Source organism: Galeopterus variegatus, unplaced genomic scaffold (assembly GCF_000696425.1).
Source record: "Galeopterus variegatus unplaced genomic scaffold, G_variegatus-3.0.2 Scaffold521, whole genome shotgun sequence".
Classification (NCBI taxonomy): Eukaryota; Metazoa; Chordata; class Mammalia; order Dermoptera; family Cynocephalidae; genus Galeopterus; species Galeopterus variegatus.
In genome coordinates this window covers 139,212-164,627 of record NW_007726632.1, presented here as the reverse complement: position 1 = coordinate 164,627, position 25,416 = coordinate 139,212, and the positions used below count along the sequence as shown (strand labels likewise).

The following is a 25,416-nucleotide window of genomic DNA, read 5'->3' as shown; positions in this document are numbered from 1 at the left end:
CTGTAGCCAGGAAGAAACAGGAGGAGAAATGACTAACTGTACAGATGGTGGAGTCTCAGCTCTGCCATTTGCTGGCTGGGTGATCTTGAACAAACTCTCAGTCTGGTTTCTCATCTGAAAAAGAGAAATACTTTTCATAGGGTCATGAGAATTAAATGAGATAGGGTATGTTACATGCTTAACACTATTTCCACACCTAATAAATCCTCAAATGGTTACTGTTAACCAAATGGTTATCATCACTGCTCCAACTACCATTACTATCATCATCATCACCACCATCACCATCATTAAGCAATGACAGGGCCTGGGGGTAGCATGTATGTAGCCCTGGGAAGCCTGTCCCTCTGTCTGCACCAACCCCTTGCCCTCTGCTGCCCCCAAGCCAGGCACTGGGGCCATAGGGGCCTGAGCCCCCTCACCAGTTTTGAGAACCATCAGAATTCTAAAGACCCAGCATGATCTAAGAGAGCTCACTCTGCCAGGACCCTCAACTGGTAGAGATTTGTGATCCTAACTAGTAATCTGAAGTCTCTGCTTTGTCCCTGAAATTAGACTATCAGAGTGGCAAAAGAGAAGTAATTCAGTCTCAGGCTGAGTGGGTTCAAAAGACTTTCATTTACGAATGAAGTCTTTAGTGTTACGAATGGAAAAGTAAAGCACTGGATTTGAAATTTTTAAAACCTTAGGCGTACTCTTCACCTAGAAAATGGGAATAATAATACTACCTCACACATTATATATGTTTATTGCGAGAATCAAACGATTTACTATTAGAGAAGGTGCTTGCATACATAAATTGCTACATAAATGGAAGTGACCCCAAGGCCCATGTGGCCACCCTCATGGAGTCCCCAGAATGATCAACTGAGAAACATCCCAAAGGCGAATATTCCGCAGGCTCGCCCAGGCCCTCCGCACCACTGTCCCCCTTCTCCCGCCCCTGGAAGGCTCTCTTGAGGCTCCTGACCTCCTCCAGATTCTTGCGCACATCTTCCAGGGCCTCAGCGCCCAGCAGGTCTTTGGCCACCTCCTTAGCACTGGTCAGCTCATGGCGCCAGTGCTGCTGGGCGGCTTTTAGAGCTGTCTGCCGCCTGCGCATGGAGTGTGTCTGCCGCACCAAGAACTCCTTGGCACTACGAAGGGCTATCCCCTCGGCAGAGAGGTAGTGCCGGACGCTGTGGGAGGACAAGCCAGGGCAGGGGAATTGGAGAAGGAAAAGAGAAGACTCTAAGAGCCCTGCTCTGGGTCACACAGCCACTTCCCCAGCAGATGTCCATCCTAAGCCAGACAGGAGCTGGTGGGCTGGGACTAGGCTGTGTACAGGATGTCACTGTTAAATAACCTGCAGCATGCAGGACTAACACTTCCCCAACCCTGATTCTGAAAGAACTGCACCTGGGACCTCCAGAGAGATGGCCAGACACTCCCAGCAGTCTGATCCTCAACCAGAGGTCAGCAGATGCCAGCATGCTATGTCAAAGGTCACAGTGGGCAGCTTCTTGGCTTGCCAGAGAAGATGCCTCAGTGCTCTGGGCCTCCTTCCCTGAACTAAGCCCCACTGATGATCGCTGTCACCACATTTCAGCTCACCCCAGCTCTGTGATGCAGGCACTCACTCACCCCTATGACTCCAAATAAGATGGGCTATCAGCACTCACCTGTTCAAGGACAAGTCAGTGTCTTCCTTGTTCTGGGAGAGAGAAGGGGGCACCTCTTTGGTCTGGTTCTAAGGACATGAGGCAGAAAAGACCCACTGAGTGCAACATAAGCTCTCAAGCTCCAGAGACCCCGAAGCCCCTCCAAGTAGCCTAGATTAGGAAATAGCTCTGCTAGCTGCCAGGCACTGCTTACTTACAGATATCACTTGACTGGTAGAGATGGTGGGAGATAAGAACAGAAGACTAGGTCCTATATAGGACACACCCAGGGCCTCCACCTGATGCCCCACCCTTCCTGATGCTCCACCCCAGTCCCCAGTCCCCAGCTCACTGTCCCAAGAGATTTCCTCAGGTCCTCAATGTGGAGATCTGGCTCAAAATGTGGGGAAGCATGACTCTCCTCAACTGCCAACTCCTTCAACATGTCCTGCTTCCTCTGAGCTTCAGCCTCCAGGCCACTGTAGTGCGGGGGGGTGGGGGGGGTGAGGCAGGGTCACATGATGCAGCAGGCCAGGCAGCACACTATGGGGACCACCTCCATCCCCTCATTCCTGTCACACTCCCCGAGGCTGGGCTGAGGCATGGACAGTACAACCAGGGATCTCCTGCTTTTCACAGCCTCTTAACACCCCCACTCCCTATGAAATGCAGCAGACACAAGCCCTCCTGTCTGGCTCCCAGGGCAGAACCTCCACCTCTCCCTTAAATGGGTCAAGATTAGGTGAGGTCCATGAGCAGCAGAGGCCAGAGGACAGACAGGAGGCAGCCGGGCTGCTAAGTGCAGATGCCACAGCACCTGACATGTCTCTGCAGTCTCTGACTCTGCATCTGCAGCAGATCCACCTGGGACTCCAACTCCAACTTGTGGGTGCGAAGCTCCTCCAGAACTCTTCGGAGCTGCCGGTTTGACTCCAGCAGGTGCGCGTGCTCCTTCTTTGCCTCCTCCAGGTGCTGATGGGTGGCTGTGACTTCCTGGGGGCGGAAGGAAAGATAGAAGCACCCAGAGACACAGTGCAGAGAAGGCAGGGAGTAGGCAGCACTAGAGGGTAGGGAAGCCAGAAGACAATGGGACAGGAGATGGAACTCAGACCTGCTGAAGTCACAAGGCCTCAGGCTCCTGTCCTCCCACCACAGCCCCACTTCCAGATGTTCCCAAGTGGGGGTCCATAGAGTGGCACTATTTGTAGAATATCGACCAACACAATTTAGAACCCCAGTGTCCTGGACAGATCAGGTGAACAAAAGGTAGGGTTTGGACAGGAAAGAGGGAAGGAAAGAAAGGGAATGGAGGAAAAACAGAGGGAAGACAAGAGGGAATGACAAACCTCACTCTCCAGAGCAACCTGCCTCTGCACATCAAGCAGCTGCTGTTTCTCCTTCCGGGCAGTCTCCTCCTGCGGGGGCAAGAGACGGGGCCCTTTGGCTGATGGCAGACCCCAGATCTGAGGGGCAGGGACCTGCCTCTCCTGGAGGAGCTGTGACTCTCAGGTCAAGAACACCTGCAGATCCTCTTCTCCACCCAGACTCCTCACCTGGACATCCAGCTGAGCCAATCTGGTCTTGACATCTTTAGTTCTGGCTTCAAGTTCCACCTCTAAATCCTGGAGCTTCCTCTCCTGCCCAGAAACATCAGTGGAGGGAAAGATGTAAGTGCAGAAAGGGTGTAAGGCATTAGCCGAGGTGCAGGAGGGGATCAGAACCCACCATGCCACACCACGACCTGCAAGCTGGGCTCAGGCTTCCTCCTGAAGCAGCCCTGCAGCCTCACGCCTTGTTTATTTCCAGTGGGGGCAAGAAAAGGAGAAGGCGCCAACCAACCCCAAGGCCTTTTAGGGGCTGACCTGTCCTTCTAATCCTGGGCACATTCCCTGGCCCAGGAAAAAGGAGCACAGATGCTCTGGCTTGGAGATGGCCAGTGAGAGACCCTCACACCTGAAGCAGTCGGGCTCTGTGCTGCTCTGCTGCAGCATCTGCTGCCAGCACCTTCCTAACCTGCATGGAAGCATCACGGTGGGCTTGCCCCACCCCAGGCCCCTCACCTGCTCCTGGTGCCGGCAATGCAAGTCCTCAAGCTGCTTGTCCTGCTTCTGCCTCACGGTCTCCAATTCCCGGTCATGGGCCCTTAGAAGGCGCTCCAGCTCTCCTGTCAAGTGCCCCAGGAGGTCGGCCCGCTGCTTCCTCTCCTACAAAGAGAGTGGGCCTGCCGGTGAGAAACTGCCATGGCCCCTCACACCCCAAAATCCTAATTCCCCCCATCCCCACATCAGCTCCCTAAGGCCAGCTCCTAAAGAGGAGAAATGGAGCAGCAAGGACAGCACAGTCCCAACCCCTAGGAAGCCTACACCCTCTCCCCCTGCAGCTGAAGCATATGCTGGCCTGACGCCATGAGGGAATCCCCCTTTGGGAGCCTGGCTCTCCCACTGCTCCATCATGTACAACTTTTCCTCCTTAAGGGGAAAGAGGTCATTAATAAATCATTGCTATTCTTCAGCAAGGTCATAGTTGGTTTGGGAAGGGAGTCAGCTAAATTTTATCATGGGACCACTATTTCTGACTCAGAAAAGACTGAAGAAAGAGTCTGGGATGCCAGTCCCAGTTACTGGAGCAGTAACCTAAAAATTCCCCCAGAGAGGGCTGGCTGTGGCCCCTTCACCACCCATTGTTCGCCCCCAAAGTAGAAAAGCCAAGCCAGCTTGGGCCCACTCAAGTAATTGACCTTTCCCACCTTACGGCAAAAGGCTGATGATGGGCAGATTCTAAACATTGCTTAACTCTTGCCCATCTACTTCTTGCTGTCCTGAAATTTCAATTAACCCTGGTGGCATGGTATTAGTGACTAAAACTGAAGGCTTTGAAGTTGGACAACCTAGGCCTGAATCCTAGCTCCTCTACTTATTAGCTGGTGTGATCATGGGAAAGAGACTTAAACTCAGTGTCCTCATCTTTAAAATGGGGATAATGATAGTATTTACTTCCTAAGGCTGTTGAGACAACCAAATGGGTTATAGTGCCTGGCACATAATACAAACTCAATATATGTTAGCTATTGTTGCTTTTAAAATAAAATGCAGACTGGCTGATTCAGAGGAATTACCCGCATTAGGGGGAGGTTTTTCTAAGCTTTAGTAAGAAGGCAAAAAAATGACTTCACCACAGCAGAGTGACAGGGAGGAAAGCCTCCTACCATCCACGCCCACAGTTCCTTCCCTTCCCCTGCCCTGCAGCCAGCTGGGCAGGACCCCAGAGCATGTGTACGCATGCATGCGTGTGTGTGTGTGTGTGTGTGTGTGCACGCACAAGCACCAAGCTACCTTCGCTTCATACTGCTCTCTGGCTGCAGCCACCACTTGCTGGTGCTCCTCCTTCATCTTGTCCATCATCCTCTCGTGTTCCCTTTCCACCTGCTGGCGCTTCTCTCGCAGGAGGCTGCTGAGCTACAGGGCAGATGGCAGGATGCAGCATGCAGGACTGAGGGTGGACCAGCACTCGTGGCCTTGTGCATCTGAAGGACTTACACAGGCCTCCCCAACATAGCCACACAACATAGATACATCACACATACGCAGCACCATGGCACACACACGCCCATACCCCCAGCACCCCCTCCTCACAATCTGAGGGGCATGGGTATGGAGGAGTGCCTGGCCTCATGGGAACCAAGTCACAAAAATGGAAGCAGAAGGGCTAACCCCAGCTGAGCTAGCCAAAGCAAACTGGAGGGCACTTAGGCCAGGATGGCTCAGCAGACTGGAAGAGAGCCCACGACCCATACACACAAACATCGAAGTCACAGACTGGCACCCACCTCTTGTTCATACTCCATCACTTGGTGAACCTTCTGGTGAGCTCTCTGCTCTGCCCACCCAAGGCGCTCCTGCAGCTGGGCCTCCTCTTTCTTTTGAGCCTCCTCTATCTTCTTCTGAAGGCTGCTGGCCACCTGAGGAGGCCCCAGCACAGAGAGGCGAATGTGACCTTCAGGGAGACTGCAGAGTTGCTGTGAAGGGACTCATTCCCAAGGACCCAGCACCCATCCCCAGGGGCCTCGAGGGAGAGGGAAGCTCACTCCTTAGTAGCCAGGGATGGGGTTGGGCTCTTCTGCTAACCAGCATAAAGGGGGTCCTGGGGCCCAGGCTCTGCCCTCTTGGGCCAAGGCCGGCCACATCTCACCTCCTGGTGCTTGGCCTCCAGTGAGGAACGGAGCCGCTCCAGCTCGACACTATGCTCCTTCTCCAGCCCTGCCACCGCCTGGGGAGGAGCAAATGGCCTGTGAGGGAAGCAGGGTGGGGACAACTGGCCTGGTGCTGACCATGGGGGAAAGCAGAGCCAGGAAGACCACCACCACCCCCTGAGATGGGAGCCAGGGGGAATCATGGGCACATTTGTTCCTCTGATATAACTCAGTTCCTATAGTCTGCACATGGAGAGGAACACACAAGCTGAAGCAGAGGGGCATTTCAGTATGCCTCAGGTCACTGCTCCCATCACTGTGAGTCTGGGCTAGGCCACGGGTACACAGACGGTGCTCACAACTGTAAATAAGATACGAGGCAGGGAGGACTGGAAGTTTTAGCACAATCTCTGAGCACTTGCAGTACAATGAAGTCCCCCGATCTTGCTACAGTTTTTCCACACCTCATAGCCGAAGCTCCACTCCTCACCAAAAGAAGAAAAATGTTCTACATGGCCTGTTACTTCAGCTTCTAACCTAGAGACAGACCATCTGAATGGAGGGAGCAGGAGCACAGACAAAGGACAAAACCCTTCTAGGTGGCTAGCCTCTCATTCTAAGACAGGGAGAAAAGTCTCCACTCCTCACCAAAAGAAGAAAAATGTTCTACATGGCCTGTTACTTCAGCTTCTAACCTGGAGACAGACCATCTGAATGGAGGGAGCAGGAGCACAGACAAAGGACAAAACCCTTCTAGGTGGCTAGCCTCTCATTCTAAGACAGGGAGAAAAGTGGGAGATGCAGTCACTACAGCTGCCCCTGAGACAGGGACAGGGTGCCTGGTCTCACGACCTGTGGTCTGGCTCAAGTTCTTTCAGTCTGAAACCTTCCCAAGTCCAGCAGACATTTCTCCTCAAACCTCTGATGGCTCCCTGCCATTGACAACACCCAGCTGCCACTGCCGGTCCAGCCCGATCCCAGAGCGGCCTCTGGACACCTGCCATAGCCTCTGACCCACTGTGGAGACTAGGACCAGCACCTGCCCTGAGCCAAGTTGGGTCCCGTGCCTGTCAGTGCAGGACGCCCACTCTCCACCCAGCTCTCCACCGTGCACACCCACCCGAGGCTGGCCCTTCCTCTTTCTGTGGACTTAGTCCCTCCCCAGGCAGCCCATAGATGTGTCAGAGGGTGAAGCACCACTCAACGACTTGCTCACATCTTTCCTCTCCCTCTCCAGCTGCTCCCTCAACAGCTGCAAGGCCTTCTCCTTCTCGGTGTTCAGGGCAACTTGCTCTCTCTTCTCTGAAGCCTCCATCTCTTCCTTGAGCTGCTCCAGCATTTGCCTGTTTTTCTGCTCCAAGCCAGCCCTCTCGGCCTTCTGTAGAGACTCCACCTCTTCTCTCAGCCTCTGCAGGGAAGCCTCTTGCTCAGCCCTAGGCAGACAGATGGAACGGGGATGGGCCTGTGCACTCTGGGTCACCTCCCTGAGGCTGGGCAGCTCATAGTACACACTCACCTGATTTGGTCCTCATCTGCTTTTGCACTGGACTGGACCTGGGCTCGCAGTTGGGACAGCTTCCGGCTTTCTTCTTCTCTCATCCGAGCCTCCTCCTCCTTGGTGGCTTTCTGCAGCTGCTCCTTCAGGGAACTAAGAAGGATAGGAAAGGAAAGTTTGTTGGAGGGACGACAAAGGTCTTTCCTCTTCTATTCATAAGCCGTGGCTTTCAGGCTCCAATAGCCCTACAGCCTGTCTATGAAGCTTCTCAAATGTTAAAGATGATCCAGCCTCAGCCTCTGGAACCATGCTTCTTCCCTGTGATACCTCTCAGGGTAACAGGGGGGCCACGAACTCTTCTTTGCCATAGGAAGTGGATTGTAGGATGCTTGGTCCCTGAACAGCATTTCTTCTAAAGGCTCTCCTCTGCCTACAGGTTCACCTCGGCATGACATTCACTCAGGGATGAATAGTCACCCCAATCTGACTCTGGTTCCACATTCTTTCACTTCCCATCCTGTAGACTGTTCTTGGCACATCAGATGAGCTGTCATCTCTAAAATCCACCCCACTCTTCCCTGCTCCTTGGCCTTTGTGCTGGTTCCTTTGCCTGGAATTCCCTTTTCTACCTGATAAAACCATATTCCTCATTTAATACCCAGCTCCCTCCTCTCTGGGAAGTCTTTCCAACTCCCTCCCATGACACTTTATATGTGGACATTTCTTATTCCATGCCACTCTGTACCATGTATCATATAGCATCATAATTAATCTTTTGTATTTCTGTTTTCCTTGCAAGTCTGGAAGATTCTCCAGAGAAAGAATCTTGTGTTAGAATGTTATATCTCGGGCCCCAAACATAGTAACTCACATAAAATAGGTGCTCAGTAAACATTTGTTGAATTTGAACAGCATCATCCAGCCCCAGACTATAAGCAAGCTGTGGTTATGCATGTAAGGTATCTTATTCACAGAACAACAGTGACCATTTCATCCTAAGCTGACATCCCCCTACTTCCGCAAACCACAACCTTCTCAGGTAACTCTTCACACAGTCCCCACAAGACCATGGGACATGTGCTGTGCACTCAGGGAATTCAAGCCTAAGAAAAACATGATTCGAAAGACAACTTCTTCAAAAGTTTCTGTAGTGAATTCCAAAGCCAGAAAAAGATTTAACAGTGTTTCCTATTTCAAGTTATCAACACCACTACACTCTTCCATTAGGAAAGATAATCTGAGTTAAGTAGAAACCCTTTCTCTTTATCCTATGACTACATTTTACACATAACAACACAGAATGTTAGAACTGGCAGCGACTTTCAAAGTTAAGTGTAATCTCTTCATTTTATAACTAAGGAAATTAAGAGTCAGCCTCTCTGTCTTCCTGCCCACCTTCTCATTTAAGATACATTTGTTAAAGATCAGCTGGGGCTTCCAGAAATTTCCAAGTGGAAGTTTTCTACCAGGGAGCAGCAGGCCCCACCCCTCACAAAGGCTCAAGTGTACACAGAAACAGGACTCTCATGATGAACTATTTCAAAGACAGCCAGGCAAGGTACTATGCAGAGAAACTGCTTAGTCAAGACTAGCTGAAACTGTGTTGATTTCAACTGAAAATAAAAACAAGTGCTACCGTTTATTGAGCAACTACAGTTGACCTTTGAACAACATGGCTTTGAACTGTATGGGTCCACTTAAACATGGGTTTCACATCCGCAGATTTAACTAACCATGGAGCAAAAACACAGTATTCGAGGGATGCAGAACCGACGTATATGAATGGCTGACTTTTCTGATATGTAGGTTCCACAGGGACAACTACAGAACTTGAGAATACACAAATTCTGGTACATGCAGCAGGTCCTGGAACCGATCCCCTGCATATAGGGAGGGCCGCCTGCACTGTGTTCCAGGCCCTCCCCGAATCAGATACTTTTGCAATGCTAGTCTTTACCACGACCTGCGTGGGCTCTTGCAAGGCCCCTGTGAAGTTAGGGTGCCTGGGGGAGGGACAGAAGCACAGTTAGCCAAGCCCAGGGTGGCCAGGAAGAGGGGAGGAGGCTGAGGGGCTTGCAAGGAGACACTGAGACGTGGCATCTTAAATAAGCTGAGTCACACACGCCCTGTTTGTGTGGGCTCCTGCCTCAATTTTTAGTTGGCTGGAAGAGGAGGATACTGTGGAGAGGTCGGTTCTTTGGGAAGCTCCCTGGCAAGAGACCCAGGAGGACATGATATGAGAATCTGGGCCAGTAGATACTATGTTGGGCTGAGAGAGATTGCCCCTGACCCTCCCAGTACTCAGGTGTTGGTTTTCTGTTTTATTTTCTCTAAATTAAGCATAAATGTTTTATACAGTCTTTGCTAAGTATGATCTAAAAGTAGTTCTCTACCACTCTTGGCTGTTCTCTCTAAGAGGACAAGACTTAGCCTGTAGTTAAATTGCCAAGTAAATGAAATATGGTAACACCTTTGTGTAGCACCTTTCCCACCTTGCACTGTGATAGGTTGCTCATTACCTTCTTGATATCCATTCTTCCTTTTTTCCTTACTAACAGAACCCTGATTTTATTCTATCAGGTAAAGAGGCCAGCTAAAGGACGAAATTCCCAGTCTCCTTTGCAACTAGGAGTAACCAAAGAGATGTAAGCAGAAGTCACTGGGGGAAGTTTAAAGGAGTAGTCTTGATGGGGCCATGGGCATCCCAGTGGACTCCAGGGCGGGAGGAAGATGTTCATCGCTCCCCCACCTCCCTGGGGAGTGTGCCTAAGGGGAAGGACAGGACCTGAGAGACTTCTCTTTCTGCTGGTGAAGCTGCCGGATCTCCTCTTCTTCCTCTTGCCACAGCTTCTCCCGCAGTTGCTGCATCTTCTCTCGCTTTGATTCCAACAGCCGCCTCTGGTCTCGCTCAAGTTCTTGGGCCACTGCCTCTTCCATGGCCTTTAGTGCAGCCTTGGAGAGCTGCTCTGGGGGAGCCACAGGCTCTGTAGATCGCCTACCACGGGTGGGGAACAGCATATCACTAGTTTTAAAATTCATCCACCTGTTAGCATCAAGGTTCATACAGACACAGAACATCACATACAGAATCTTACTGGAGGGCCCACAATCAGGAGTCACACATGCAAATCAGGTCACCCAAGGGCAGACAATAAGATACAGTCAGCATTTATTCTATAGGACAAACCCCACTCTGGCTGTCTAAGACCCTAAGAGCCTAGGGAGAAGGGTGGCCCATGGGACGTTCTCAGTGGACCAGGTAGGCTATAGCCTGAGGTCAAATCCTAAACCTGTGGCTCAAGAGCTGGCAACAGCAGAAAGAGGTGAAGCTCTGACCCTAACGGATTGTTCCTCAGAATGGTTCATGGCCCTGTTTCCATCTCGCCACTAGGGCTCTGCCTGCTGCTTGAGGCTCATGCCAGACTGTTTTCTACCTCCCAAACTGAGCAGAGACCAATGTACATGAACCCAAAGGAGAAGCACCGGCTTGTCTCCTAGCCCTGAGACCTACAATAGTCCATAGAAGCCCAGGAATGGGAAACTGCCCTCCCACACCACCGAGGGAGCCAGGCAGGAGATGTTTCCCTAAGCCAAAAAATGTAGCAAGAGCACAACAGGAGTGTCATGTCCCATACTGCCCATGGGTGCATGTTTTCATCTGCTCCGAGTTAATTCAATGTTTGGAGAAGAGTAAAAGAAATTCAGAGCTAACCTGGATGCATACGTGGGTAGTAAGATAAGGGATAATGGTATTGGTTAAAGAGATATCTATAAAGTAATGAGGACTGTTATTTTTGCCTTTTTTTCTGGTTGTTGAAGGAAATACCCAAACAGAAAACCTGAGAACATTCTGAGTCACAAAAGCATAAGCAGGATATAGTATTTCACTTCCAAGAGTGATTTTGCTAAAGGCCAGTATATGTCTGCATTTCCAGGTCCCTAAATCTTATATTAGAAATTGGTCTCGCCCCACAGCCATCACCATTCCCACACAGTGCTCAGGCTGCTGCAGGCCTGGCACAATGGTGTGGTCGACCTCAGCAGGAACATGTGGACATGACCCAAGTCAAAGAGGACTGGGTGAGAGTTAAACAGGGGAGACAGTCCTCCCTGCTGGGGACTCAGAACCCCCTTCTCCCTCCAGCCCTGACACCGCAGCAGATGGAAGGCACCAGGCGGGATCAGATTAAAAGAGCAGAAGAAAACAAGGACTTGAGAATTCCATTGTAGCCCCTTGAGACCAGAGAAAGAAATACTGATAAGATCTTTCCTTCCCCCTTTCCTAAAATCATTACTCAGACTGGAACCAGTCTTGAGCTATGGCTTCAATTCTCCTCTGCTCCCAATTCCATCTCCCCCTTCCTTCCAAACCCCGGCTTCCTCTCAGTCCCCTGATACAGCCCAACTGATGCAGATGGTAGAGACATGGCTGCCACCTCCTCTGAGAATCCTGCTCTCGGAAAGAGCCTCCCCCTGCAGCTCTCCGCCTCATCAACCCTCCAACTCATTTCCAACCTTGGCTGAAAACATCTTTTTTCCCTGAGATGGTACCTTTTAATGTCTGTCTCCCCTGTGGGCTGCAAACCTATGTGGAACCCCAGGGACAGATGCTGCAGAAAGATGGGGCATCAGACCGTGTGGTAGCATGTGCCCAGGCTACACACACCAGTGAGCTTGCTTGCACACCTGGCACACAGGTACACGGGCTGGTTTCCAGTGGCCTCTCCTCCCTTCCCAGTTTTAACGATCTAGTGTCCCAAACTCCTAGCTTGGGTCCAAGGCAGTAAACAATGCCTAAAAGATCTATGAGATGACTGCGAAGTTGAATACGCCAGAGAAAGAGCCAGGCACAAAAGATATATCCTCTATACTGTATAATTCTCTTCATACAAAGGTGGAGAACTGGAAAAACGAATCTATGGGATAGAAGCCAGGACAGTGGAGACCTGGGGTGGGTGGATTGAGAGGGGCATGAGGAAACTTTCTTGAGGGGCAGAAATGCTCATGGTGTGCACACGTGCACTCACTGAACTGTAAACTTCAGATTTATGTACTTCAATGTATATAAACACCTCAATAAAAAAATTTAAGGGAAAAATAGTGCTTGGTAAAGGAAGGAACATGATTTAGTAGGTTTCTGCTAATGAGCCAGGAGGTACCCCTCATCCACGCTCGTACCTCGGGTCCTGACCAGGAGCACCAGGGACCTAAGCTGACCCCAGGAGAGAATCAGTGGCGGTCGAGTGGATCTCTCAAGGCTTCACACAGGGCACCAAAGATACACTCAATCTCTCCCCACCCCCTGGGCCAGAGCGAGAGCATCTCCTCCCCACTGTCCAAGGGTGAATGGGCACTTAAGCAATCCATACACAGTAGAGGACAGGGATAGACACATAAAACTGGCCCTTACACCTCTGGAGAGACTGGTGGGGTGGGGCTGACCGCCACCTTCTCCTCAGGCTCCTCAGGCTCCTTGGCCTCTTCCTGCCCTGGGCCCAGCTCCTCGGCCTGGTACTGCTGCTCCTTGCCCCTCCTGTGGGTGGCAGGTGGGCTTGGAGCCTGCTCCCTTGATGGCAATAAGGAAGCAACTGTGTTAAAGCCAGTAGGAAAGGGAGAGGCTCAAGATGCACTCTACTCAGGGTCAAAGAGCTGGGATGGGGAACAGGAGAGAGAGCCCTGATGAAGTTCCCCTACCTCAGTTCTCAAATCTCCCTCTCCCCTCCCTGCCTCTTCCCAAGTTGCTGCATTGAAGACCAGAGACTCCTGCCCCACGCGGGAAGCAGGATGGTTACGGCACCCAGGGAGAAGCTCTGCACACAGCAGGTGTTCAATGGCTGCTGCTGACTGAACATCGCTGGTGCTCAGGCTCCCTGGTGAGTCATTCCATCCAGATGAATTCAAAGGCCAGCATTTTTCTCTTGCCTGGGGGACAAAGAACTAACAAATATGCACCGGGCTCTGAACCAGGCTGAGATGCGAAGGTCCTCTAAGCTGGCTTCAGGGAGACCTGTGGTTCCGCACCTCCTTCTCTCCCTGGGCCTAGCACACAGCAGGGCTCCAGCTGGGTTGGCTAAATGACTGGAGGTAGGATGACAACTGGAAGGGAGGGTCCTGCCAGGGAGGGGACTGGGAAATGGCTCTCCCGACAGAAATGGAGCAGCCAGGGTGACAGCAGAGTCTTTGCCCCAGCCTTGGCATGGAGGCATGGAGGCAGCTGAGACAGAAGAGACACTTCCTTGTTCAAGAGTTTCTAAGGTCCTCTAATCAGACTGTGTACCCCAATTTCAGCAGGAGACTGAAGACTAGGAAGCAGCAGATTTCCTCCCGCAGCTCCCGTGGGACACGAAGCAGAACTTCCACTGCTGCTGCTTAGGCTGCAAACCTGCCCTGCTTCCCCCCACCCCCATCCAGGCCCACCCCCATCTCTCAGCAGCAGCGCACACACCAACTACACACTGAGGGGCCATCAACACCTGGGACACTTTCCCCTCATCCTTACCTCTCAAGAGAAAGTGGCGGAGTGGGGCTAGTTACAGAGTCCTCCCCAGGTTCCTCTGCTTCCCTCCGCTCAGGCTGCCCCTCAGGGGCTGGCAGAGACCCTTCTTCAGTGGTCCAGCTATGAAGGGGAATCTGGAGCTGCTCCCCGTGCATAAGTGGAGGAGATAACCTGGTTAGGACAGCCAGAGCAGCAGAGTCAGGCCCCTCCATTTGGACAGCAGGAATAGGATTGGGGGAGTGGTGTGCACACCTAGGTCAATGCCTCCTCCCAGGCTGGCTCCCAGCCCAGCTCCCATACCCACAGAGAGCCGCAGAGGGCACGACAAGCAGACCCGAAGGAAGGGGAGACTCCCTGCTGAGTTCTCCTTTTTGTCTGGACCAAAGTCAAGTTCCCTGGGTCCCTGGGTCTCACAAATATGTCCATTCCCCAAGTTTACTATCATTAGGGCCAGGAAAGGATGGAAGAACTGAGTGGAAAATGGGAAGAAAAAGAGAAGCCAGACTCAAGTGATCAGACTAGAAAATACATGAAGCTGCATTTTCAGGGTCCAGAAAGCTGAACGATGGCCCTCCTTCCCCTTCCAGGGTGGTGGCACTTACCATGTGCTCAGGCCAGAGTCTCTGTCTGCCCTGGCTCACAGCTCTAAACTGTAGTACTGACCCTCCAGCATGATTCCCTCAGACATCTGGCAGGCTATTTCAGCCCTGGCCTGTGACCAGGCACAAACATGGCTTAATCAACCCACTCCAGTGAGGAGGACAGAGCCCTGGACCCACAATGATGCTATTATGTGCACAGAGTTCTACCAAATGCACTCAATGGCACTTTATGTTTTCTTGGTGCAGAATCACACATGCATGAGGGTGTGCATGCACACACACACGCACACACACACACACACACACACACATACAGCCCTTGCAAAGCCATCTAGCCAGTTCATCATTTGCCTTCAGGCAGGAGCACAGTGAGCCATGCCAACCACCCATACCAGGAATTCTGCCCAAGTCCATACCATCCTGAAGGCACACCACACCTCAGGCCCCTGAGCACAGCCTCCCATGTACTGTACCTCTCCGAGGCTTTGGACTCCTTGCTGTGCAGCTCATCTTGGCTGGACTGGCTGTCATCCTTGTCTTGTATTCCTAACCTCTGGGCCTGTAGGCAAGAAGCAGTGGAAAGTGTGTACGAAGGGGTCTGCATTTGGGTTCCTCGGCCCTCCTGCTGACTCCCATACTTAGGAGAAAGCATTGAGAGGTGGCTCTCAAGAGGATGAGGACCATACAGGACCCAGAACAGAAGGCCTGTATACTGTACAATGAAACTTCCCAAGCTTTGGCTAAGCCCCCAGGCTCACAGCTGCTCCAGAGCTGGCTTTGCTGGCCTGGGGAGGAGAAGGCAGATGACCATAGCTACTGTATGCGGAGTCAGAAGCCAGAGGCTGAAGGAGAACACACAAGAAAAAGAAAATCCTGCCTCCTGCTGCTGAAAGTCTCCACTGCCAGTTGCAAAGAGAAAACAGAGATAGCCACGAACACTCCAAATCCACAGAGGGCCGGATCAGCAGTGCCAGCAATATACAGGGCTGCTGAAACTAAGTGGGCAAAATTGGGGGTAGCAGGCAAGTACATTAGAAAGGAAGAATCCTGGAGAGACAGAGTCTTGGTGGAACAAGAGAGAGCTATACCCCAGATGAGAAGGGCACCATCTAGCACCTGGAGGAAGGAAGACAAAGCACTCCTCTGCTTCATTCCAACCCCCACTCCCCACCCCTGGTCCCATCAGTAGACAATGACGCACCCCCTTTCCCAGACAGGGATTACATCATCCACCCAAAAAACATCCAAAATCTCATTTTAAAGTTTGCTGTCTAGGCAAATTTAGCAAGCTGGCTTGAAACAAAAAAAAAAACAAAAACAAAAAACCCTACTTTCAATCACTTCAAGAACTGTCCGCAGGGGTATGGTAGTGTAGTCGGCCTGGGGTCAACCCTTTTGTTCTAGCACTGCCTATCTGGGAAGTCTGTCTCCTCCACTGTAAAATGGGATAGTAAACCACAGTTCACAGGGTTTCCGGTGAGGATTAAATTAGATCATGTAGTAAAGCCCAACTCTTGGCCCAAAGAAGGCATGCCATAAATGTTAGCTCCTCTTCCCACACTCCTCTCCCTCTCCCCCAGCCTAAGGCAAAAAAACAAAAAACAAAAAAAAGGCTTTGCCAGTGCCAGTCCTCATTCTAGGACCTGCACTCCTTCTGTCACACCAACAGGAGCCCCGTCTGTTCTGGGACACATAGGTCAACAGGAGAGGTGGGGAAGGAGACAGCTCACTCCGTCTTGCCCAATGGGGTCCCTAGCCCTGTGCCCATAGCCTCCCACACCTCTCCACTGGCAGCCTGGGCCCGAGCAGCTGTGGCTGACTCTGCCATCTGGATGGGCACGGAAGGGCAGGGCCTGACCTAAAACCCAGCTCCCCCAAATTACGTTAAAAATAGAAATGCTGCCTATGAGTGCCTCCCAGTGCCTGCAGCAGAAGGGCTCCCTGCCAGGGCTGCCACTCCTCATAGCATCAGCCTGGGCAGCGCCCGCAGACAATGGCAGCAGCACACGGCCTGCTCCACCCCACCTTGTTCCCTTTCAGCTTTCAACTCACAACTTGTCTCTCCTACAAACCATACCAACCTCATCCAATGTCTCCCTCTCACACTTCTCAAGGAAAAAAAAAAAGTCGCACAGGCCAACTCCATTTAACAAATTAAAATATAAGATGAGCAACAAAGAAGAGTGATCGTAATAAAAATGTAGGGATTGAACCCTGCAGGAGAAAGGACTCTGGGGCTGTAAGGCAGGTGCCATGAGGAGAAAGGCAGGCAGACAGGAGGGCCAGCTGCAGACCAAGTCTTTCTGTCCATTCCCCTTTATTTTAGAAGTTTCATCTTCTATATTTCTGTGACATTGAACTAGCCTGTTGCCAGAGAAAAGGGAATACCTTGGGAAAATATCCAGATGGAGGGTCCCTTAAGTAGAGTTTTATTTGCTCCCTAGACCTTTTTGCCCCAGAAAAGGAAGCAAAGGAACCAGCTGAGGAAAGCAGCCACGTCAGCATTCTTCAGAAAAGGGAAACAGTGAACACATCCTAAGCCTCTGGCCTGAAACTGCTCCAAAACGCCATTTCCCCATCCTTAACTCAGCTCCGGGGTTTTGTTTTTGTTTAAGATCCAGTCTCCAGTTAAATAAATCTTGGTACATTCATACACCTGAAGGCTATGCAACCAATAAAAAGAATAAGGGAAATCTGTATGAAATAACATAGAAATAAGTCAAGGGACTATTCTCGAATTTAAAAAGCATGTTACCAAGGAGTTTTGGCAGCACACTCCCAATTTTTGTGGGAAGGAAAAAAGATAAGCAAATATAAAATAGATATATGCTCTTCTTTTCTTTTCTTTTCTTTCAGCAGTTGGCTATTATGGGGATCCAAACCCTTGACTCTGGTGTTATAACACCACACACTCTAACCCACTGAGCTACTCAGCCAGTCCCATAAATAAAAGATATTCGCTTGATGTACACTGATAATTTTCTGGAAAGGTAAAGGAAAAATGTTAATGGAAACCACTCATGGTCCCCACCTATGGGAATAAGGTTGCAAGAAGTAAGGAACTTTGGGCCGGCCCAGTGGCGCACTGCTACAGTGCACCGCTTGGGAGCGCGGTGGCGCTCCCACCGAGGGTTCGGATCCCACATACAGACTGGTTCCCGCTCACTGGCTGAGCGAGGTATGGGAGCAACACCGAGGGTTGCGATCCCGTTGCCGGTCCCGGTCCGGTACGGGCGCGACACTGAGGGTTGCGATCCATTGTCGGACACCAAAAAGGAAAAAAAAAAAAAAAAAGAAGTAAGGAACTTTGACCTTCTGTATTGTTTGAAATAATTTTATGATGACTTTTCTAATTTATTATAAAATTCATTATGTTTATAATCAGATGAGCATTGTCTTGTCTATGGTGATGATTTCCAAGGTATATAAGTATGGTAAAACTTATCAAATGGTATACTTTAAATACATGCAATTTATTGTAGGTCAATTATATCTCAATAAGGCTGTAAAAATAATATTTTAACTGAACAAAAACTAGTACAGCTCAGCTCTAAGCCTCTGCCCTGGTCCTGGCCTTGGGAGAGATCTGGAGAATATGGCAAAATGGGCAGGAGCCCACACGAAGAACAAAGGGGACTACATCTATGGTCTGTCTGTTCCACAAAGGGGCTGTTCCTCCAGCTCCACCTCCCTTATCGACCCCTCCATGCCCTGACCACAGGAGTGAGCTAGAGCCTGAGCTCCACAAAGGGCTGTATTTGGTCAGCCAACCTGAGCACCCAGCGTGGCCCACATTCCAGCAGGAGGGGCTTAGGGCTTTCTCTGCCAGGGCAGGTTGCCTCATGGGGGTGCCTCGTGAGAACCAAATCCAAGCCAGGCCCTGCTTCTACTTTATACCAAGTGGCATGACCCAAAAAGGAACTGCTGGCCTCATTAGGTCACAGGCAGATCCTAGAAATCTCCCTTTTTTAAAGCTCCCAAATAATTCTGATATTGGTGACACTTTGAAACCAGAGCAATGGAATCCATCCAATCCCACCAACTCGACAATTCACCTACTGCCCAAGTCACAAATCACCTACTCCAAACCCTTCCTGACTAATCCCACCTGCCGTTGCTTGTGCCTTCACATCCCTCCAGTGCTGTAAACAGGATGACCAAGGTCCAGCAGGGACCTGGTGGCTGGCCAGTGGCCCAGGGAGGCTTTATCAAAAGCCAGAGCTGAAAGAAATATGTAGGGCTAAAATGTAATTGGCCTGAAAACTCTTCCCTGTCTCCAGCATGCATTTCACTACAGGCTCCCAGGCTGGGTTCATAGTAAGCACCTTGTTTTACCCAACAAATTTCCATTTTACCCAAACCAAATGCTCCCTAAATTCACAGAGAACATGTGCCAGAATCATTCTTCTCCTAACCAACCCACAGAGAAGGAAAAAAAAAATGACCTTCTTATCTTGAAGCACCTTAAGGACAGGGTCTTTGAGTCATCTTTGTATCCTACTTGGGTCAGATGTCATCCATGCCTGCACAGAGCTTACATCTGGCAGGGGAGACAGACAAACAACCATAAAACAAAACAAGAAGCACTGAGGGGAACAATCCATCCTGCTTGGAGGAGGTAGCTTCAGAGACGGGCCTCTGAGACCAAGAAAGAGCTTGCCGGGACAAAAGGAAGCAGCTGGGCAGGCAGAGTACTAGCCTGGTGTATGGGGTGAAGACCTGGCTGGTGGGTGGCAGGTGGGCTGAGCATGAGGATGGGCCAGGATGGGAAGAGCCTTGAAATCCGCAATCTACATAGTGCTTTGCATATGAGCAGGTGATCATCTCTCACTTGCTGAATGAATGGATAAACGGATATACATATGGGGAAAAAAATGCTTTAATTCATAGCAGTACCAGAACAGGAATGATCCGAAGCCCCATCAAAGGCACAGTCAGGGCAATACCTTAATGAATTAGGAGGGAAAGAACTTCCAGAAACATACCCTGGGATGGGCGGGGCTCAGCTCTAGGTTATCTCCAAAAGTGACTACCAGGGAAAATGAGGGCCCAGCTCAGCCCACCACCCAGAGAGACTCACCTCCCAATGGGCTCCATCCAGGACTGGGGAAAGCACATCAACATCCAGGTGCTCCAAATTCCGGCTGCGAAAACCAAAGTCCTGCAGACAGTGGAGATGGGAAGGTCAGCTCCGGCTCTGTCACTGCCAGCGCCCACTGCGGCCTCTCCTCCACCTTCCAGAAAGGCACCGACTATGTGCCAGGCACTGTGCTAAACATTTCAACATATACTAACTTAATCTTCAAAATAACACTGTGACTAGTGTGACTAGGTGGGAAGATATGTGATAAAGCAAGTATGGGAAAATGTTCATTGCAGACTCTAGGTGGTATGTGGGTATTCACTGTAAAATTCTTTGCATTTTTCTGTATGTTTGAAATTTTTCATAATATAATCATTGGGAAAAAAATAACCCTATGAGACCGAAATTCTCATCCTCATCTCACAAATGAGGAAGCAGATGGAGAGCACACGTAATTTGCCCAAGTTCACACAGCTGATAAGCAAAGGGGTTGGGGGTCTGATAGGTCCCTGGGCTGACTCCAAAGCCCAAGTTCTTTCCATGACACATGCTGCGAAGTATGTCACTCTCCGGCTGTCTCTTCCTCTTCAGTGTTCACCAGGGAGGGCACCAGAAGAGAGGCAAAAGTGCCCGGAAAACTATGGGCAGCTTGGAAACAAGGCTTGGGGGGCTCTTTCCAGCTCATTCCCACCCTCTACCCATACAGGTGCCCTCTGTACAATGGGGATTAGTTAGCCATGCTTCCTCCACAGACTTCTCTTAGGGACAAGCAGCAAGAGCCCACACTGGCACCAGCTCCTCTCTGCCCTTTGGCTGCAACAGGACCACAACCCCGCCCCCTCCGAGCCTAGACTGCTGCTGGGCTAAGTGAAGGACTGCTACCCAACAGCATGCTAATGGTGACAGTTCTGTCATCAGCCCTGATAAATGGCGCGATGCCCAGACAAGATCTGGTCCTGCTGTCCATGGCCTCCTCCCTTCATTCCCATAGAGAAGAAAAATGCTGATGGGCACATTTCTCCACATGGGTGACTGCTTCAGAAGGACCTGACCACTTATTTCCATGAGTTTTGTGACATGCCTATTCTTCATGGACAATATTAGCCAATAACAATGACTTTTTGCCATAAGCTAGGAAGGCTTATGGGTTTTCTTCTTTTTTTGGTGACATTTTCCTTTCAGTATGACTTCTCCACTTAAGGCAGCTGCCATCTGCCTCCTAAACCCACGGGTCAGTGACAGGCTAGTACACACAGCCCCTCCTAATTCCTCTGCACCCCCACATATCATTATTGCTCATCCCTAACCCTTGCCTACTAATCCCTTCCCTTTGATCTGCCTGCTCCAAACAGATGGAGGATGGCTTCTTGAGGTAATGCACTGCCAAAAAGCACCCCAAACTGTTCCCCTTTGATACAGACCCGGCAAATGAAACCAAGATACAGCAGGCTGTGTGGAAGGTCTAAGACAAAGATGCCATGGATGCTGGCTTTCCGGGACAATGCCTTAACTCGAGAAATGAAACCACAGCATCTCTACTGGCAGAGCTTGGGGACTGGTCCTCGTCACAGATTGGTGATCCCATATACACAAACATACCAGTCCCAAACCTCCTAGATGCATGTAATGTTCCTGGTAGAGCCCAGAGGCAACTCACATGATCTCACAAGCAATTCACACAACAGTAATAGTAATAAGAACTAACATTTATTTAATGTTTATATGCTAATATTTTACATTCTCTACCTTATTTTCTTCTCACAATACACCTATAAAGCAGGTAGTGTTATCCTTAGTTAATGGGCTGAGAAATGAGCTAGACAAGACCCAAGTTTGAGTCCTAACTTCCTCACTCACAAGCTGTGTGATGCCAGGCAAATTATATAGCCCTGGGGGCTCGAAAATCCATGCTCTTAACCACCACTCTGCTGCCACCATCTCAAACTCACCAGGCCAAGGAAGGATTTGGGGTCAGAAGCCATGGTGTCTGAGAGCTGTGGTTCTTTGACATGTTCACCAATCTCCGACTCCTGAGGAGACAGATCCACAGAGAATTCTCCCAAAGCAGAGCACAGAGGGTCAGGGTCACTATCCAGGGAATTTCATTCAGGCCATGGTGACAACATGGGGCTCAGCCCAAACCAAATCCACCTCTTCTTGAAAATGTGAAGGAGTCTTGTGGACCCTGCCTTTCTCCCTGGACATGTGCACCAGCCCCCACCCCAGTGGGGTTCAGCAGCCCAGACGAGTATGGACAAACACACCCTGAATCAGATTAGCAAGGATCTACACATGGAAGGAAAGCCAAGTGTAGGGGAGATGGTTTAAAAGTTGGCAACACAAAAGTTTGATGCTCTCTTAAAAAAAAAAAAAAAACAACACATGAGTATCTTTTCTGGGAAATAGATAAAACCTCTTTAAATGAATTCATGTAATATAATTTTCCCCAAGCTCATCCATGTTGCTGCAAATGGAAGAATTTCATTCTTTTTTATGGCTGAGTAGGATTCCATTATGGATATATACAACATTTTTCTTATCCAGTCATCCATCGATGGACATTTAGGTTGGTTCCATATCAATTGTTTAGGAATGAATGAATGAATAAATTAATTAATTAACTCCTTCACCATCTACCTGGAGAATGAACAGTACTCAGGGTTGGAAAATCTCAAATGCCAAAGGCTTTCCCCACTCAGACCTATTTCTGTCCATTTTGGTCATTGGCCTGGTCTTACCACAGCAACCATTCCAATGTCTTGGGTTGGTTCAGAGAGAGCCCCAGAAATCAGAGAAGAGTCTTCTTGTAACCTAATCTACCTACACTGGGGCAGGAAACTCCAACTGTGGTGCTGCCACCTTCCCCCTCCCCCACCCCACCCCACACAGTATTCTCCTCCCTACAGGAACTCAGACTGCTGCAACTGTGACTGACCTCAAACTGGTGTCAAGAATAGAAGGCAGAGGCAGGCAGGGAGAAGAAGAAGTAAGTAGGAGAAAAGAAGAACATGAATATCCCCAGAGGATGCCAATGGAAAAGAAAATTTCTACCCTGAATTTCTAGTGCTAGCAGGTTTGCAGTTTCATTCAGGATTTTACTTCCTGCTGAGTCTGGGCATATTTGTCACAATTAAGGGTTCTGGCTGATGTTGACAGCCCAGTGCACGGCCTGAAAATGAAGCTCCTGATTCAGTAATAAGGATGTGGGGATAAGAACTTGCACAGGGCTGGAGAGAACAGCACAGGGCTGCAGGTGGCAACTGCCAAAAGGACATAGAGACTTACTTCACTGGCATCTGATTTGCTCTCCTTCTGGGCAGAAGCCTCCTTCTTTGGTTCCTTTGCTGCCTCTTCCTTTCTGGAAACCTCCTCTCCTACATTTTCCAGGTCTTCTGGTGCCTCTGTTTTAGAAGCTTTGGCAGGCTCATCACTGCCAGGGTCCACCCTAGGGGGCATCAGCCTCCTGGAAGCCCCAGGATCACTCTTCCCATTCTCTTCTTCTAGGAACCAGGGACTCACCCCTCTTCCCTGTCGCCCTTTGCCTTCGGTACTGCTCAGGCTGCTGTCTTCATTCTGGCTGAAGAACTGGCCAGGAGTAGAGGGGCCAACAACATATGAATTGAGAGAAATGTCCTTCTTCTCCTCTGGCTGGCTTGTTCTCGGAGACTCCTAGGGAGCAGCAGACCATGTTAGAGAGGAAGACATCAGGAACGTACAAAAGGAGTTTAGAGACACGCTACAAAACAGAGCTGCCATTTCTTGACTTGCACAGGCCAGTGCTTGAGTCCTGACCCCAGTGGTTATCAAATATTCAAATAGTTTTTAAAAACTGATTCCTGGTTCCAGCTCAGATCTAAATCAGAATTTCTACTGTGATTTGGATACACCCAACCTGAGCCCCACACACTAATGGGCTTGGAAATCACTACGCTGAACTGCACAACACTGTCATCACCTATCATGTCCTCGAGTAATAAACCTGTCTCATTCCAGCCCCATTAGCAGAATCATACCACTGCAGACTCAGAAGCCAATATTTATTAAAGATGATGATGGACAACTGTGTGACAGAAAGGTAGCAAAGTCTAGAATTTCTGCTTTCTACTTTTAATAGGCAGTAGGGGAAAAATAACAGGAGGGAGCTCCTTTTCCTAAAGCCTCCTATGTACAAGCTGAGTATCAGCAACCCTAGAAACAGCATCCTCCACCAAAGACTGCCAGTTTGGGTTCTCTGAGAAGCTGATGCCAACATGGGATTAGACATGCAAGAGATTTATTGAAGCAGATGTCCATGAAAGATAAAGGAGGAGGGTAGAGCCTTCAGAACATGAGGCAGGTCTGACACCCATGACAGGAGGGAGGGAAGGAAAAGCCTCAGGCCACAACATGGTCCTGAGAAATTTGGGCAGCCCAGCAGAGAGTCCCCAAGCAGGTTGCCATTAGAGGAGTCCCACACCAGGTAGAAATGGCCCTGCTCTCAGACCCCTGCTGTACACTGTCATTAGGAGGATGCACGGCCCTGGCATGAAGCCAGGTGGATAGAAGGGGCAGCAATGGGAGGCTGTCAATGTAATAAGCTCCCAAAGAAACCCAAGCAGCACAACTTTCCAGTGGCCCCACCCTGCTTTTCACACATAAACCTCATTTTAAAGACAAGTAAAAACCAAAGGCTGCTTCCTTTTAAATTCTTTAGAGTCAGCCAAAAGAGAAAAAGAAAACCCTCCCTTGGAAACGCAGCCAGTGATCTCTCCTGGGCTCAGGCTGAGAAGCCTTCCTTCCAGAAAACATCTGTGCTAACACACTTGGCCTGCCAGGCTGAACAACTTCTGATCAGGGCTTTTTTAGACTTCCTGATTCCCCACCCTGAAGACTCAAATGAGAAGTATGATGACTAGAGAGTCGAGAGACCAAAGGAGAAGCCCTAAACATGGCATTTATTAATGTTCTATTAATGTATCTGTTGAGCCCAAAGATAGGACCATCACCTGCAGATGTGACAGCCTATTGACAAGCTAACCCAAGCTTTCCAAAAGAGGCAGGAAAGCAGAGTAGTTCAGAGCTCAGCTTCGAAGACAGACTGCCTAAGCTCAAATTTTGGCTCCACACTTACAGATATGTTACCTTTGGCTATTTCACTTCTCTGTGTCTCAGTTTCTTTCTCTGAAATACAGGGATATAGTAGTGCCTACCTCATAGAGTTGTTGAGAAGATTAAATTAGTTAACACCCATTAAGTGAGTTAGAGAACTTAGAACTGTGCCTGGCATACTGTCAGTGTCCCATAAATGTTAACTAATTTTATATGATGAGACCCACAAGTTCATTCACTGAGTACCTTCTATGTGCCGAACACTGCTTAAGTGATCCGAATATGAACAAGACACAGATCCTGCCCTCAAGGAATTGAGCTAATATTGAGTAAAGTGAAATGTCCCAGATGGCCCTGATTATGAGCTTTTACTGCCCAAAGCAAAGTGGCATGAAACACAGTGGTGATACTGACACCAGTCCCAAGCCAGGAATAAAAGCAGAGGGTGAAATAGAGAAGAAGTGGGCTTCCCTCATGCTTTTCCAGCACAAAGGCAGGTGCTGCCCATCCTCCCCACATCCCTAACCTCTAGCATGGAATAAATCTGCCAGGGTCACTGGGCTAAGAGAAGGGGGTGAGAAAAGCTCGTTTTCTTCAAGAGAAGCAGCTCCAGACTGAAACCAGGCCTTCTCATCTCCATTTCCCCTAAGATAGCCAGTATTCAGCAGGAGCTCAGTAATCGGTCTGTGGGGCTCAGAGGACTTCAAGAAGGTGGGAGTTTCTTGGGGGTGGGGAAGGGGTGTCTGTCCAGCCAAACCCCCTCAGTCAGCAAGTGGGTCAATCCATCCTGCCCAGGTTCCTCCCAAGATTAAGGAAAAGCTCT

General features: G+C 49.9%; 1 protein-coding gene across 10 annotated transcripts in view; it reads right to left on the bottom strand.

Moving 5' to 3' along the window:
* The window catches only part of CEP164 (centrosomal protein 164kDa), a 73,379-nt gene that overhangs the window by 5,630 nt on the left and 42,333 nt on the right, over positions 1–25,416 (bottom strand). For 8 of the 10 annotated variants that reach the window (XM_008569620.1, XM_008569625.1, XM_008569622.1 and 5 more), the window contains 19 exons: positions 22,791–23,174; positions 21,455–21,535; positions 19,503–19,583; positions 14,896–14,981; positions 13,824–13,991; positions 12,735–12,890; positions 10,110–10,319; positions 7,346–7,477; positions 7,046–7,262; positions 5,829–5,906; positions 5,467–5,598; positions 4,973–5,095; positions 3,701–3,844; positions 3,194–3,277; positions 2,987–3,055; positions 2,458–2,633; positions 1,993–2,119; positions 1,662–1,729; positions 971–1,178 (listed from right to left, as the gene is read on the bottom strand). In XM_008569620.1, coding sequence (XP_008567842.1) covers positions 971–1,178; positions 1,662–1,729; positions 1,993–2,119; positions 2,458–2,633; positions 2,987–3,055; positions 3,194–3,277; positions 3,701–3,844; positions 4,973–5,095; positions 5,467–5,598; positions 5,829–5,906; positions 7,046–7,262; positions 7,346–7,477; positions 10,110–10,319; positions 12,735–12,890; positions 13,824–13,991; positions 14,896–14,981; positions 19,503–19,583; positions 21,455–21,535; positions 22,791–23,174 — 2,724 coding nt within the window. The remainder of the gene's footprint in view (positions 1–970; positions 1,179–1,661; positions 1,730–1,992; positions 2,120–2,457; positions 2,634–2,986; positions 3,056–3,193; positions 3,278–3,700; positions 3,845–4,972; positions 5,096–5,466; positions 5,599–5,828; positions 5,907–7,045; positions 7,263–7,345; positions 7,478–10,109; positions 10,320–12,734; positions 12,891–13,823; positions 13,992–14,895; positions 14,982–19,502; positions 19,584–21,454; positions 21,536–22,790; positions 23,175–25,416) is intronic. The other 2 variants (XM_008569627.1, XM_008569626.1) reach the window with 2 other exon arrangements.